The following is a 13,348-nucleotide window of genomic DNA, read 5'->3' as shown; positions in this document are numbered from 1 at the left end:
CTAGATAGGCCTGGGGTTGTCAAATTTAGTATGTAAAAATAGGAGATTCCTAGTTACACTCTAATTTTATACAGACAGAAAGCTAATCTTTAAAAAATATTAAGTATATTCCTTGTAATATTTATGACAGAATTATATTACAAAATTGCTTATTTTTTAAATCTAAAATTCAGATTTAACTAGATGTTTTCTGCTTTTTCTGTCAATCCTAGACTGGTCTGACCTACACAATAAATACTTTTTTTTTCTCATTTAAGGTGAAATTTCACATTTATGATTTATGACTCTTTTGTAAAATCCTACATAGTTTTGTTGATCAAATCCTACAGCAAAATTCACTATGTATGTCTATGTACATAGAGGCAAAGGTGAATATGAGACATCCTTACATTCAAGTAGTTTCTAATCCTGTGCTAGTCCATTGGATCAACTATTTTCATGGGCCTGACCCAGCCCAAACTGAGGAAAGGTCTCAGAAGACATCACCCATTTGGTTGTCAAAAATGAGATATGTTTTTGAAACATGCATTAAGCAGGTTATAACCTTTAATTTATGAATGAATAATTTACAACCTTAAATGAAGATACTTAGAACTTTTTTTTATCAGATCACTAACATTTCAGATCTTGATAGTGAAGCTCGAGTTTTTACTGAGAAATATTCTTTACTGGTTCTCGAATATTTAACATGCTCTTTTTAGCATATACAATGACTTTTTTTCATTCTTAGCCTGGTTTAGTCTTTCACAAAGAAATGCTACATTAACTAAATAGTTTGAGATAGTTAAAGCGAAGCTTAGTTTCTACTGGCTTATATTTTGAACCTCTTCATTAGGTGGCTTTGGTCTGATTTAGCTAATATTTACTTGATCAGTATTTTCAGTGACAGAAAATGATTTGCAGGCGATCTGGATTTTGTTGCACAGTACAATATTGTATCAGATCTGTGTGTACCTGTCTGTGCTGTTTTACAAATTTTTGAACCAGCATTTTGTACTATTTGCCCCAGAGATTCAGTAATAGATATAATAATCAAATCTTAAACTGTAAGAACAAAACTTTTTCATAGTAGTATTAACTGCAGATATAAAATAGTATTTCTTATATTTAGGACATATTCCAAATTTTAAACCATTTAGCATACAATACTGATTTTCAGTTCTGTAAATCAAAATGTCATACCTTTTCCTTTCTTTTTAAACATAATTAATTGATATCCTTCAATTTGTATCTTTTAAATCAAAACAATGAAGCCTACTCTATAAAATCATGACTTCGATGGAGTGCAATTCGCTACTAACATATAATATTAGCATTCATATAGTATATAATATTAGCATAATGTAATATACAAAGTTAAAAATGAAAGTAGCACTAAGAGCAAATGAGAATGTTGGGAAAATGTATAGTAACTTCAATGATCTGTCAATTACCCAAATAAAAGGCAATAGCTAACATTATCATTAAAAATTTCCAATCTATGGAAAACTATGAGAAACTCATTCAGTGTGATGTATTGGTTGTCATAAATTACCTTGGGTAGTTCTTCAATTTGATTGGCATCTAGATAAAGCTCCTCTAATGTCCGTTCGAAATTAAAGACCTCCTTTGGCACCTGCTGAAGGCTGCAGTGAGAATAATCTAAAACAGAGATGATCTCTTCTTCACCTCGGAAACATCGGCACGGCACCAGACGGCCGATGATTTTCCGCTTGGTGGTCATCTCCAGGCACTGCACTAGAGAGAAGAAGAAGGAAAAAAAAAAAACACAGCTTAATTGACTGCTGTGGAAAGCATTATGATATAAGTTTTGAAATTCAATTTTGGTACACATACATTCCGTAATGCTTTAAAATGTATATATGACACACACATTGTATCAGCAAATCTTTCAACAGCTTGGCAAGGGATGTTAAACAGATTTTATTCCAAAATCACAAACAAAAAGATGGATTCAGAGAGATTAAGAGACTGTCTGTTACTACATAGTATTATAAGGAGCACACTGGATCAGAATACAATATTGACCCAGGTTAAGCTGTCATCATTATTATACTTTTAATTGCAACAACTGTATAGAATGTACTAAGATTTAACATAGACCTCAGAATAGAATATATGTCTTCAGAGTTGATTGGAAAAGATATTTCTCCTATGTATTCAGGTATCAAACCAAGTTTATGTCTTCCCTTTAACTCACTGGTCCATACCATCAGTGAGCATTAATTTTGTAATCACTGTGTTCTAGGAACAGGGCTAAATGTGGGGGATTCAAATGGATTATTTTAACAGAGTTTATTTTCTTCTGGATCTAGATTAGGACTGATTTAGTTGCTCACTTCAGAATGTTAATTTTGTGTGTCCAGTGTCCCATCAGAAGTTCCTGTGAAAGCCCTGAGATGTCGTTCTTCTATTCCTCCAGCACTAAATCATACTTAAAATGTTTAAATTAATTTTAACATATTTAATATATTTCGTGGATACTATTGTAGGAATATAAAATATCCCTTTCTCCCATGTTGCTCCCCTCCCCCTTGCCTTCCTCCTGTCATTTGCTTCTAGAGCATTAAGTTTTTTGAAGGTAGGACAGTACTTAGTTCATCTTAGTGTTTTCCATGGTGATTAATCTGTAATATACATTCAATAACTGTAGCATGAAAAAATGCTTGAGTACGTGAATGAATATATCTGAAACTCTTCCAAACCATCATCACCTATTGATGCCTCATTGGAGAAATTTCATATTCTAGATATAGGGTCACTACATTTGTCAATATTCAAAGGATGAAGAAAGAGCACCCTGCTCTTAGTTCCCAGAAGATTGACCAGAGTGCATCCTAATTGAATGGGCTGCTTTCCAAGGTCCTAAGTAAGTGCTTTAAGGAGATTTTGTTTCACTCATTCTCAAATTTGAAGTACAAAGCATGGTTTTTGAATCATAGAATTAGGATTGGATAAACATTATTTGGAAACTTGTATTTAATCTATTATTATTTTTTTAACCAAGAGTTTAAATTTATTGTTGAAACAGAAATTAGTGATAGTTTATAAAAAGCAATGCGAGATTTTGTTTTTCAAATTGCCTTGGTTAACTCAAATTTGAAGCAATCGAGTAAAATATGCTCAAAAGCATCCTGCTGCTGTACCCTAAACTATTGTTATTCTTCCTTTAACTTCTGAAATTAATGTAAATATATTTTTGAAGAAACCTTTATGATTAAATATTTATTGGTTGTTGTTTTCACATGAACATCTATTCGGGGCTGATTAAACACTTTCTCTGGTCTTTACTTAGTTTCAACTTTGGATTCCCACCCTCTCTTGCAATGACCATCAGGGTCACTCCAGAGGTCCTGCCTCCCCGCCCTCAAAAAAAATTAGACAGATAGAAAACAACAAGGAAAGCTTAGAATCAGACTGGAAATGGTCAGCGTGGATTCACATATACCTTACTAGGTAGGACCCAAAGATAAGTTACTCCTCACTAAGGCATTGAAGATTTCTCTATACACCCCTCCTAAAACTGTTCTGCACCTCAATTGTTGACATATGCCTTGTTAGAGTTATAAGTCAGTTTAGACTATCCTAAAATCTGCCAAGTTCAGCAAAAATCATGCTTCAACACTAAAACTGCTAAATATTAAAGTGGAAATAGACACAAGACAGCTGAATAGTACCCTATAGCCATTTTAAGATGTATAGCAGCCAGTTCTGTATATCAACTAAAATTGAAATGTCAATGAAGTAGTCACAGGATGTGGTTAAGAACTTGCATTTTTTAAAAACATATTGGTTACTCAATACCATGTCAATTAACTCCATAATGTTGTAAATTGTTGTTGATGTTATGTTGTGGCTTTTAATTGGTTGGGATGATATTCTGCCAGCTCTGCCTTCAGACCAGAGATGGTCTCCCCAAGAAACCATTGAATTTTGCTTGACAATAAGATGCTGGACTCTATGCTTGGTATATGTTTGCAATGAAAGAATATTGACTGGATTTGAACTGTAATACTGCAACAAGGTGGAGGAATCCACCATGAGAGGAGGGTATAGGGAGGGATAGGGGGAATCCCAGAGTCTATGACACTATGTCACAAAATGAAATGTAATTAATCAAAAAAAGGAGGATTACCTCTCTTCTTAGCTAATGCATCTAGACTTCCTTGATTCACATTTCAGGGATGCTAAATCACAAGGTTTGGTAACTCCTGCTTTACTTGGTCTTACTTGAGCTCCTTGGAACCCAACATCATGTTTCTGCCTTGGATCTAGGCTATATTTGGCCCTGAACACATGTAACTAGTAAATATATAACATAACATAGACACCCAATGTTTGTTGAAATCATTGAAATTGTTAAAGTAATTATTAGATTTGATTATAGTGGTATCAGTGAGGATGCAGAGAAGCAATATGTTGGGAGGATTTTAGGTTGGCAATAGATTAAAAAGGAGGTGGAGGGGAAGGTTGAAGGGGAAGGGAGAAAGTGCACTGGTACACAGGGTTTTGATTTGAACACGAGGCATAATGATGATGCAGCAGTGCTACACAGAGCTGAGTCAAGCTGCACACATTTTATGACACCCGGAAGAGTGATGAATCAACTATCCATGCTTCTTGATTCTCCATTATTTCTTCATCCTTTTGTATTAGACCACGTGGATATTTGTTGGTATCAATTTGTTATTGTCACTGTGTTTTTTTCAAAAAAAATGATAAGAATTAGGAGTAAAAAAAGAATATTCAGACTTCCACCTGAAGCATAGTGCGCTACCAAACAAAATTTTTGAAATTTAATTCACTTAAGTTCCTGCTTTTTCTTTCATTAGCCTAAAGTGTAATCTTTTGTAGTCATCCTTTCAGTTTCATTGCTCATCATAATATATTGATTTATTCACCAGCCCCAAGTCTTCTCTCCTGCACCACCTTTGGTTCCTTCGGTCATGTCTATTCTTTCCTACAAGGCTCTCTACATCCTTCTTATCTATTTAGCTAAAATATGACTCTCCTAATGTAATCATCTATCTGACAGCCTTTAAAGATTAAACATGCTGACATTTTCACATCACATGTTTTCTAATCAACTGACACGTTTCTGTGTTTCTTCATGCATTTATTTAGCAATCTTTTGAATATTCTTTTTCTCTCCCTAATGACTTTAGTTTCAATTTCATGAGGCATTGCTCACACAATGCCAAGCATTCCTGACTTATGATCTTATACATAGCAGCTTTCAACCTTTCAAGTTTTTTTTTTCTTAAGTAACAAGACAGTGCTTCTCTGAATTTTCAGTTACAGATTTTTTTTTTTTTTGTATGTAACAGGGGGCTGGATAAGGACGTTATCTTTCTTCCAATAGGATCTTACATACTTCTAACCAAACAAAATACATATGTAACATTCTTCATTTTAAATTAACATAATCTATTTCATTTTGACTTTTTTATTCTAATACTATCTATATTCTTTGTGCAGTTTGAACACCTCTAATCTTAAAATCCGACATTGGGAGTTCTTTAAAAACCAAAACGTTTTTAATCCCGGCAGCCCCACTTCCCATCCCACAAGCTCCCTGCTTGTGGCCTGGGAAAGCAGTTGAGGATGGCCCAAAGCCTTGGGACCCTGTGCCTGTGTGGGAGACCTGGAAGAAGCTCCTGGCTCCTGGCTTTGGATCAGCCCAGCTCTGGCTCAGCACCAGCCACTTCCTCCATAGCTTTCTTCCTCTCTATATATCTGACTTTCCGATGAAACTAAATAAATCTTAAAAAAACACAGATAGTTCATGTTTACATTTGGTCCCATCACTAAGATATTTCATATTTATATATACAAATATTGTAAAATCTGAAGAAAGATTTTACCTCATTTAATTTCTTGTGCTCTTTTTGTTTCCTTGGAGTTAAGGTTGAAATTTAAGACACTCTGGTCCCAAGTGTTCAGATTATGAAATATTCTATCTTTATGCTACTGTAACTTTATCACATTTAATTTCTTGTGCTCTTTGTTTCCTTGGATTTAAAAATGCCTTATTATTCTCTGCATTTTATTTTTTATGTGTACCTTCCACTAACTCAGATTCCTGAGATTCTCCTCTTGTATTCTCTTTCCCTGACCCTTTTCTCAGTAGTCATCCTTTCAGAACTCTGTATATTTCTGCTCCAGTCTAGAATAGCTGACTCTTAAGACTAGTTATTTAATTATCGTAGTGGAATTTCTCTTCATTATCTTCCCGTGAGCTTTACATTTTTCCCTGTGTAATATGTCCTATTTTATGCACCTAGTTTCTTTGCTTTTCCTATATTTATTCCTTCAGCCTGGTGACACTGAACACCCATTCTCTTTCTGTGAAATTATTTATCACAAGTACATGATTTGAGGATTTGTATTTCTGGAAATAGCTTTATTTTATACACAAATATTTTTCTGCATAACTTTGAATGTGCTTTTTAACTTTTTTTATTTTTTAAAGCACACTGAACCCCGTTCCTATACAAAACTATACCTCAAACCATCCTTCCTTTTCAGAAAAAAATATTTAAGATTTTATTCTTTCCTTCCTTAGCCTTGAAAATTCATTCCAATGTGCTTTAGTATATTATCACCCATTATAATGTGTACTTAATGAGCCTTAACTTGTAAGTGAATTAACCTGCAATTCTATGAGTTTCTTCTATTGTTTAATTAATGATGTTGTATTTGTTTCACACAATTTATTTTTAGCTATGCATTTCCCTTTAGAAGAAACTGTCTCTCAGATTTGTCCTGTATTTTTATTATATTCCCCCTATAATTTTCATGTTTGTCTTTTAATTCTATTTCTTGGGAGATTTTCTCAATGTTATCTTGTAAATCCGTTTATTGAACTGACTTTTATCTTGGAGCATATTTTTACTTTATAAGAATTTTGTGTGCTTTTTCTAATGTTTATTTGTAATCATATCTTGTTTATTTAAGGAATCATGTCATTTGCATTTCTCTCACAAGGTAATTAACTATAGACATTTGTAATTGTCTCCCATTCCTTGTGATATTTTTGGGTCTATTTTTTGTGTGTTTCTTTGGTGTTTGATGAAGTTTTTCTAGCTGTTTTCTGACTGTTGTCCAATATTGAAAAAGTAGGCTCTCAAAAGGTAATTGAAGCTTTGTATGCATGACAGATTTCACTGGAAAAGGAGGTAACAGCAAGTCAAAGAAGAATTACAAAAATATTATGGAAAACTGTTCAGTCTTATGCCTGGTGTGGACTCTTATAACTTAGGATATAGAGATGTATTTTTGAATTTTCAAAACTAGTACTGCTAGTTCCTTTCCTAGTACTTGATGTTTCTAAGAATCTAAAGACATTTGTAGTATAAATCAATTCATATCCCTTTTTTAGTTACTTTAAAACATGGCTAACATTTTAATTTGTAATGTTGATGTACATGAACTATTTCTTCTTTCTCTGTCTTCTAAAAATGTGTTAGTTTCTTATGTGATGATGTTCTGTTTTCTCTGACAGTTCATTATGTATGCATATATATTTAAATTATATTAATTTTAATAGGATGTTGGCTATTAGAATGGAAAAACCAGAAGATGGGAGATTAACTTTCCATTTAAGGAATTTTTTTGTTCTAGTCCTTTTCAGCATTTTAATCTCTCTTGGATGATCCACGAGCAAGTTTTTCTCTGTAGTTCTTGGTGTAGAGCTACATGCTCCTTTTGGAAACTCTCACTTCCCTTGGCTCATCGGTGTCACTCTGATGATAATCATACTTCCTCTTCACTTCCTCCTTCGAAGTGACTCACTTAAAGAGACTCACTTTCCCTACCTAGTCTCTGAGATGAATCATGACAAGGATTTTATATTCTCTCTTCCTTTATATTCTCATTTACCTTACCAGCTTTGACTTCATTTAGATAAGGTTAAATGGTAAGTAGATGACTGTGCAATTTGTGATGTCTATCTCATATTAATTTATATCATTATTCTCCTCATATGCTTTATAAACATCTCAAATTAACATATTCCAAATTGAAGTGACACTCTTGAGGTGCAAGTTGCACACATTATCAAGTAGTTGGTTCTGGAGCCAACTGATTGTTTGACCACATGTGCTTCCCCTCTCCCCTATCAGTTTCTTCACCTACAAAATAATAAAGTACGTATAAAACACTTAGAATTATGTCTTTAACATTTAAGCAACCACTAAATGTTGGCTATTTTGCTGATCCAGCCCAACCCATTCATCTAGTGTCTCAGACAGTAACCTTGACATTGATTTAAACTCCTTCATGTAACAATCAGTAGTAAAACTGTCATCTAGTTTGCCTTATAGCTATGCCTCTTTTTTACCCTCCCTCCACAGTACAACTAGATTGGTCTTCTGGAAATACAAATATGATTACATCACTCTTGCTTCAATATTTCAGATTCCTCCCTATACTCAAGTAAAAAACTCATCAACAAGTGTGGCATGGTTCCACCATCTAATTCCTGGTTTCCACACCTAACCAAGACCCTGGCCTTCTCTGGCCAGAAACCACTTTTCTCATGAGTCCTTGTATTCATGGCTTCTTTGTATTTTCAATATTGCATAATACTTCTAGCACTAGGGATCTCAGAACTGCAGCTGTGGCTGCCCATGCGTAACATCGAAGGGTGCCTGTCGCTTGATCTAAGAATATTAATTAAAATTGGGAAAATGAGTTCTCTCTCTACTTCAAGGCAGTTTGTAAATTCTTGGGAAGTATTACTAGGACATGCAATAATTTGCTTTGATCTCATTTTTATTAGCTAATTAAAAATTGATATCAATAATTCTTACTAGATTGCAAGATATGTGAGGATAAGGGCCATGTCTGGCTCTTAAAAATTATTATTAATTTGTTTGAAAATTGTGAGTCAGAGAGGAAGCTAGAGAGACAGAGAGAGAAAGGAAAGAGAGAGGGGGGAAATGAAAGAAAGAGTTCTTCCATCTTCTGATTCACTTTCAAATCCAGGAGCCAGGGACTTTATCTTGGTCTGCCACATGGATGTCAGTCCCCAGCACTTGGGCCATCATTTGCTTCATTCCCAGGTGGATTAATAGAAAGCTGTTTTAGAAGTCAAGAAACCAGGACTTGAACTCATGTTCTGATAAATGTATCCTGGTGTCACAAGTGGCAGCTGATCCTTTGTGCCACAATCAAACCCTCCTTTTAAGATTCATTTATTTCAAAGACAGAGTGACAGAGATAGGCAATAGCTATTTAATAACAAATAATTTTGATAATTTAATATCTATTTCAAAGTAAATATATTAAAATAGTAATATAAGTAAATGAACATATAAACTAAACATGATAACCAGTTTTTCTCTAACGTCTTAAAAATTTCAAGCTGATTTGTGCTATCACTTTGCTTTTTTAAAGAAAGACAGCAATTAATGTATTATTTTAGACATTTTAATGATAAACTAATTAAGATTTAGTATGCTTATCATTTACATAATGTCACAGAGAATAATGACTAGACCTGGGCTTGTCTCATACCTATGTTTCACAAATACAGGTTTTTTTTCTTTGCATTATCAGATTTGGAACTACACATAGTATGTCTTAGAGTTGCAAAACTAAATGAATAATTAACAATGAGGCACTTTAAGCTTTTTAAGAGATTTGTTTATTTTTATCGGAAAGGCAGATTTACAGAGAAAAGGAGAGATAGAAACATGTTCCAATCATTGGTTCACTCCTAACTGGCTCCAGAAGTCAGAGCTGAGGTTGGCAGCCAGAGTCCTCTTCCAGGTCTCCCACATGAGTGCAGGGTTTCAAGGACTTGAGCCATACTATGTTATTTTCTCAGGTCATAAACAGAGAGCTGGATGAGAAGTGGAGCAATGGATATGTGAATCAGTGCCCATATGGGTTGCCAGCACTTGCAGGTAGAGGATTAGCTTATTGAGCCATTGTGCTGGCCCCAGTAAATTATTATTATTATTAAATTATCAGTTGCAAAGAATTTTGTGAATTTGAAAAAATGGGAATACAGAAACTGGAACTGTAAAAACATTTTAGGACTCAACAGAGTACAATACAGAAAAAAGCATGAATACATTATATAACTGATAGCTGAAAGCACATACTTTGTTTTATTAAAAAACACGGGCTCTGCCCAGTATATATCAGAGGCATGTAATTTCATACTCAAAATATGAAGGTTTACTTTTTTGAAAAGAATAGTGACAGAGTGAAAGGGAGAAAAACATTGAGAGACAGAAAGACATAGAGAAAAGGATAAAGATGGCATCAAGTGAGACAGGTGTCCAGTGGGGGGGGGCGGTACAGGAAACGAGTTGGGACAGGTTGAATCAGGAGGTATGGAATTCTTTTGGGTCTCCCATGTGGGTAGCAGGAACAAAGGTATCTGGGCTTTCATCTGACGCTTTCCAGGCACATTAGCAGGAAGATAAAAGGGAGGAAGGCGACCCAGGAAGAGAATCAGCACTTGAAAAAGGATGCAGGCATCTCAAGCAGTGACTTAAATCTTGTTCCACTGTCTGTCTTGGTACCCAGGGTTGGTCTTTGCGCTGGCAGAAATCCTGATTTTATGGATTAACACATATGTGATATAACCAAAAGAAAAAATCTTGTGTCCTAATTTCTTCAAGAAAATTGATGAATTTGTGAGGAAAAACAGATATTTACCTCTTTCTGTTAAGGGTCTTCCAGAAAATTCTGTGAAATCAATAGTAAGCATCATTTTCTGAAGTCTTACGATACTGCAGGGATTCCCTTCTCTCTTGAGCCACTTTTTTCCCTACCTAAATTGATTCCAAAGGCAATTCTTACATATCTACAACTACAAGATACACTCAAAAATATCCTTTTTAATATACTCCCGAAAAGTCAAGTGCATTTGAACAGCAGGGCTTGATAGCATGGCCTAACCTGGGTGAAGGAACAGGAAGACTCATTCTATACATTTTCCAAATATTTTGCCATTGATGTTTTAAACTGAAGAGAACTTTAACCACTTTAAGAACTATGCTCCCAGCTTAAACAAAAATACTTAAACAAAAACACATTTGACTTTCAATATCTTTGCATTGGCATGAGTTTTAGATATCTTATCTTTGCATAATATGATGCATGAATGAACAAGGGAAAATTTGATCCTAAGATTTCTTGAGACAAATATATTAACTGTCCTCAATAGTTGGTGAAGTTGCATTTTTCAAGAAACAAATGTTTCTGAAGGATTTGCTGAGAAACCTTTTACCCTACCAAGTGTATCACAGGGATACTAAAAACTGCCAACATGTCTCCATGCCCTATGTCAAGAAATACCTTTCAAAAGCATCACCTCAAAACAAGCATGCATCTGAAACCTCCTCAGGATGGCAAAATGGATGTTATTGCTTCTGGGACTTTAAGTGGGGACATCCAACGCTTGTTTGCTCGTTTCTGACTGCTGAAATGATCACATTTCAAAATAGCTCATATTTCATGCATTTGTTTTCATTTTAACACAATACCTAAAAAACGTGCAATCACTAGTGACAGGACCTGACTCACTGCCAACACAAGGGAAGACAGGTTGTCTTCACCGGTATCAGTACATTTTTACTGGGAATAATCTCCTTGTGATTTTGAATGGTGATGTCATTTCAGCAATAAAAACAGGAAATCAAGATGATTGCAGGAATAACAGCAAGAAGAGGTTTAATAGATACTTCTTTTTTATTTTTTAGAAATAATTAATTTTACGATACTGTCAAGCTGTACTGTAGGAAATTTACTTTGTACAGACCACCAATGCTTCTATCTTCTCTAACAGTCTCCCTAGGAATTTTCATATGCTGACTTCAAAGAATTTTTTTATATGAATGATTACTGATATCACCCATCATTCCTGATTTCATCTCTAACTGCATATTGAGCAACTGACAGCTTCTACTAGCCTAAATCAGAAGTTAGAAATATCCACACATCTCCTACCTTACATGAGGCACTGTACCTTGGTTATCTTTAGTCCTCAGAGTCACTTTTAATGTTCATCCCATCTTTTCATCTTTTTATCTTCTCCTATCTTTATTTGCAACCTAGTTCAAATAATCATTTCTTGCTGTAAGTACTGAAGAGAATGATGTAGAAAAGTGCAGTATATCTAGGTTGCTTGCTAACTAATCATTTGTTCACCAAATATTTAAATGATTATCATATGCCACAAGCTGAGTTAAATGATGAAGAACATCAATGAGTAAAAAAAGCTATAATTTCTTCATCAGCGAATAATAAAAGTTATGCAAGCAAATCTATAATTGCATGCTATGTTAATGCTATAGAAGAAAATGTAAGAGTTTAATCCTATTTGTAAACTGACACTGATGTTTATTTTATTTATTTGAAACACAGAATTACAGAAAGAGGGAGGAAGGGAGAAGGGAAAGACAAAGAGAGAGGAGAGAGAGGTGCTGCCAATGTGAAAATGCCCACAAAGACTAGAGCTTGGCTGTGCTGAACCCAGAAGCCATAAACTTCTTCAGGGTCTTCGATATGGATGCAGATAATTCCCACTGCTTCCCCAAGTCATTAGTAGAGAGTTGGACAAGAGGTACGGTGACCAGAACATAAACCTACATCCATATAGTATGCCGGCATTGCCAGAAAAGGGTTCTTTATGTCTCAACTCCTGCCTCAAGTCTACATTCTCAACCACAGTATACAGCAGACTATGTTCCTGAACATCATCTTTCTTGGACTTCTCCAAAATCATGAGAAATAATTGGTGCCATTTATAAAGAACACACTGAGTGGCATTTTGTTATTACAGCACAGAGAGAGATCTTTTTTCAAAAACTTAAGGTTACCCTTGTTCCCATCAGTGTTTCCTAAACACTTTTTTTTTTTAAATTAAAAATTTAGGAGTGGGCATGTGGTGTAGTGTTTAAGACACCACAAGTGATTCCTGCAAAGTGCCTTGGCTGAAATCCACCTCCCTGCTAATGCACTCTGTTGTGGTCAATCTCATTGGCAGGGACATATCATCTGCTGCTCCCCTGGGCACATCAACAGGAAGCTGGATCAGAAGGGTAGTCCGTACTCCACTCAACACTCTGCTGTGGGATGTAGGCACCTCAAACAGCAACTTCATGCTCTTCACCACAGACTCCCTAAGCTCTTCCCCCTCACCCCCTATTTAATCCTATACTTAGATTCTTGTCTTCTACTTGTAGTATGTGCTGCTGAATAATATCAACAGAATTTGCATTTTGAGTATTTAGTGAAGATTAAATTCTCTTTTAAAGTTTTCTCTAACTGTTCAAGACTATATATGCATGCTTGCCCTGTGTTCCAGTTCTCTTCACAGTTGTTGTGG

The 13,348-nt window shown here is 34.9% G+C and overlaps 1 protein-coding gene across 2 annotated transcripts in view; it reads right to left on the bottom strand.

Annotated features, from left to right (window-relative positions):
- The window catches only part of LRRC7 (leucine rich repeat containing 7), a 444,758-nt gene that overhangs the window by 271,233 nt on the left and 160,177 nt on the right, over nt 1-13,348 (bottom strand). For both annotated transcript variants that reach the window (XM_040987263.1, XM_040987264.1), the window contains exon 3: nt 1,535-1,737. In XM_040987263.1, the coding sequence (XP_040843197.1) occupies nt 1,535-1,737 (203 nt within the window). The remainder of the gene's footprint in view (nt 1-1,534; nt 1,738-13,348) is intronic.

The sequence above is a fragment of the Ochotona curzoniae genome, unplaced genomic scaffold, assembly GCF_017591425.1.
Source record: "Ochotona curzoniae isolate NIBS_2020 unplaced genomic scaffold, NIBS_Ocur_1.0 contig_4612, whole genome shotgun sequence".
NCBI classification, from domain to species: domain Eukaryota; kingdom Metazoa; phylum Chordata; class Mammalia; order Lagomorpha; family Ochotonidae; genus Ochotona; species Ochotona curzoniae.
Note: the sequence above shows the minus strand (reverse complement) of the source record. Positions and strands in the feature narration are given on the sequence as shown.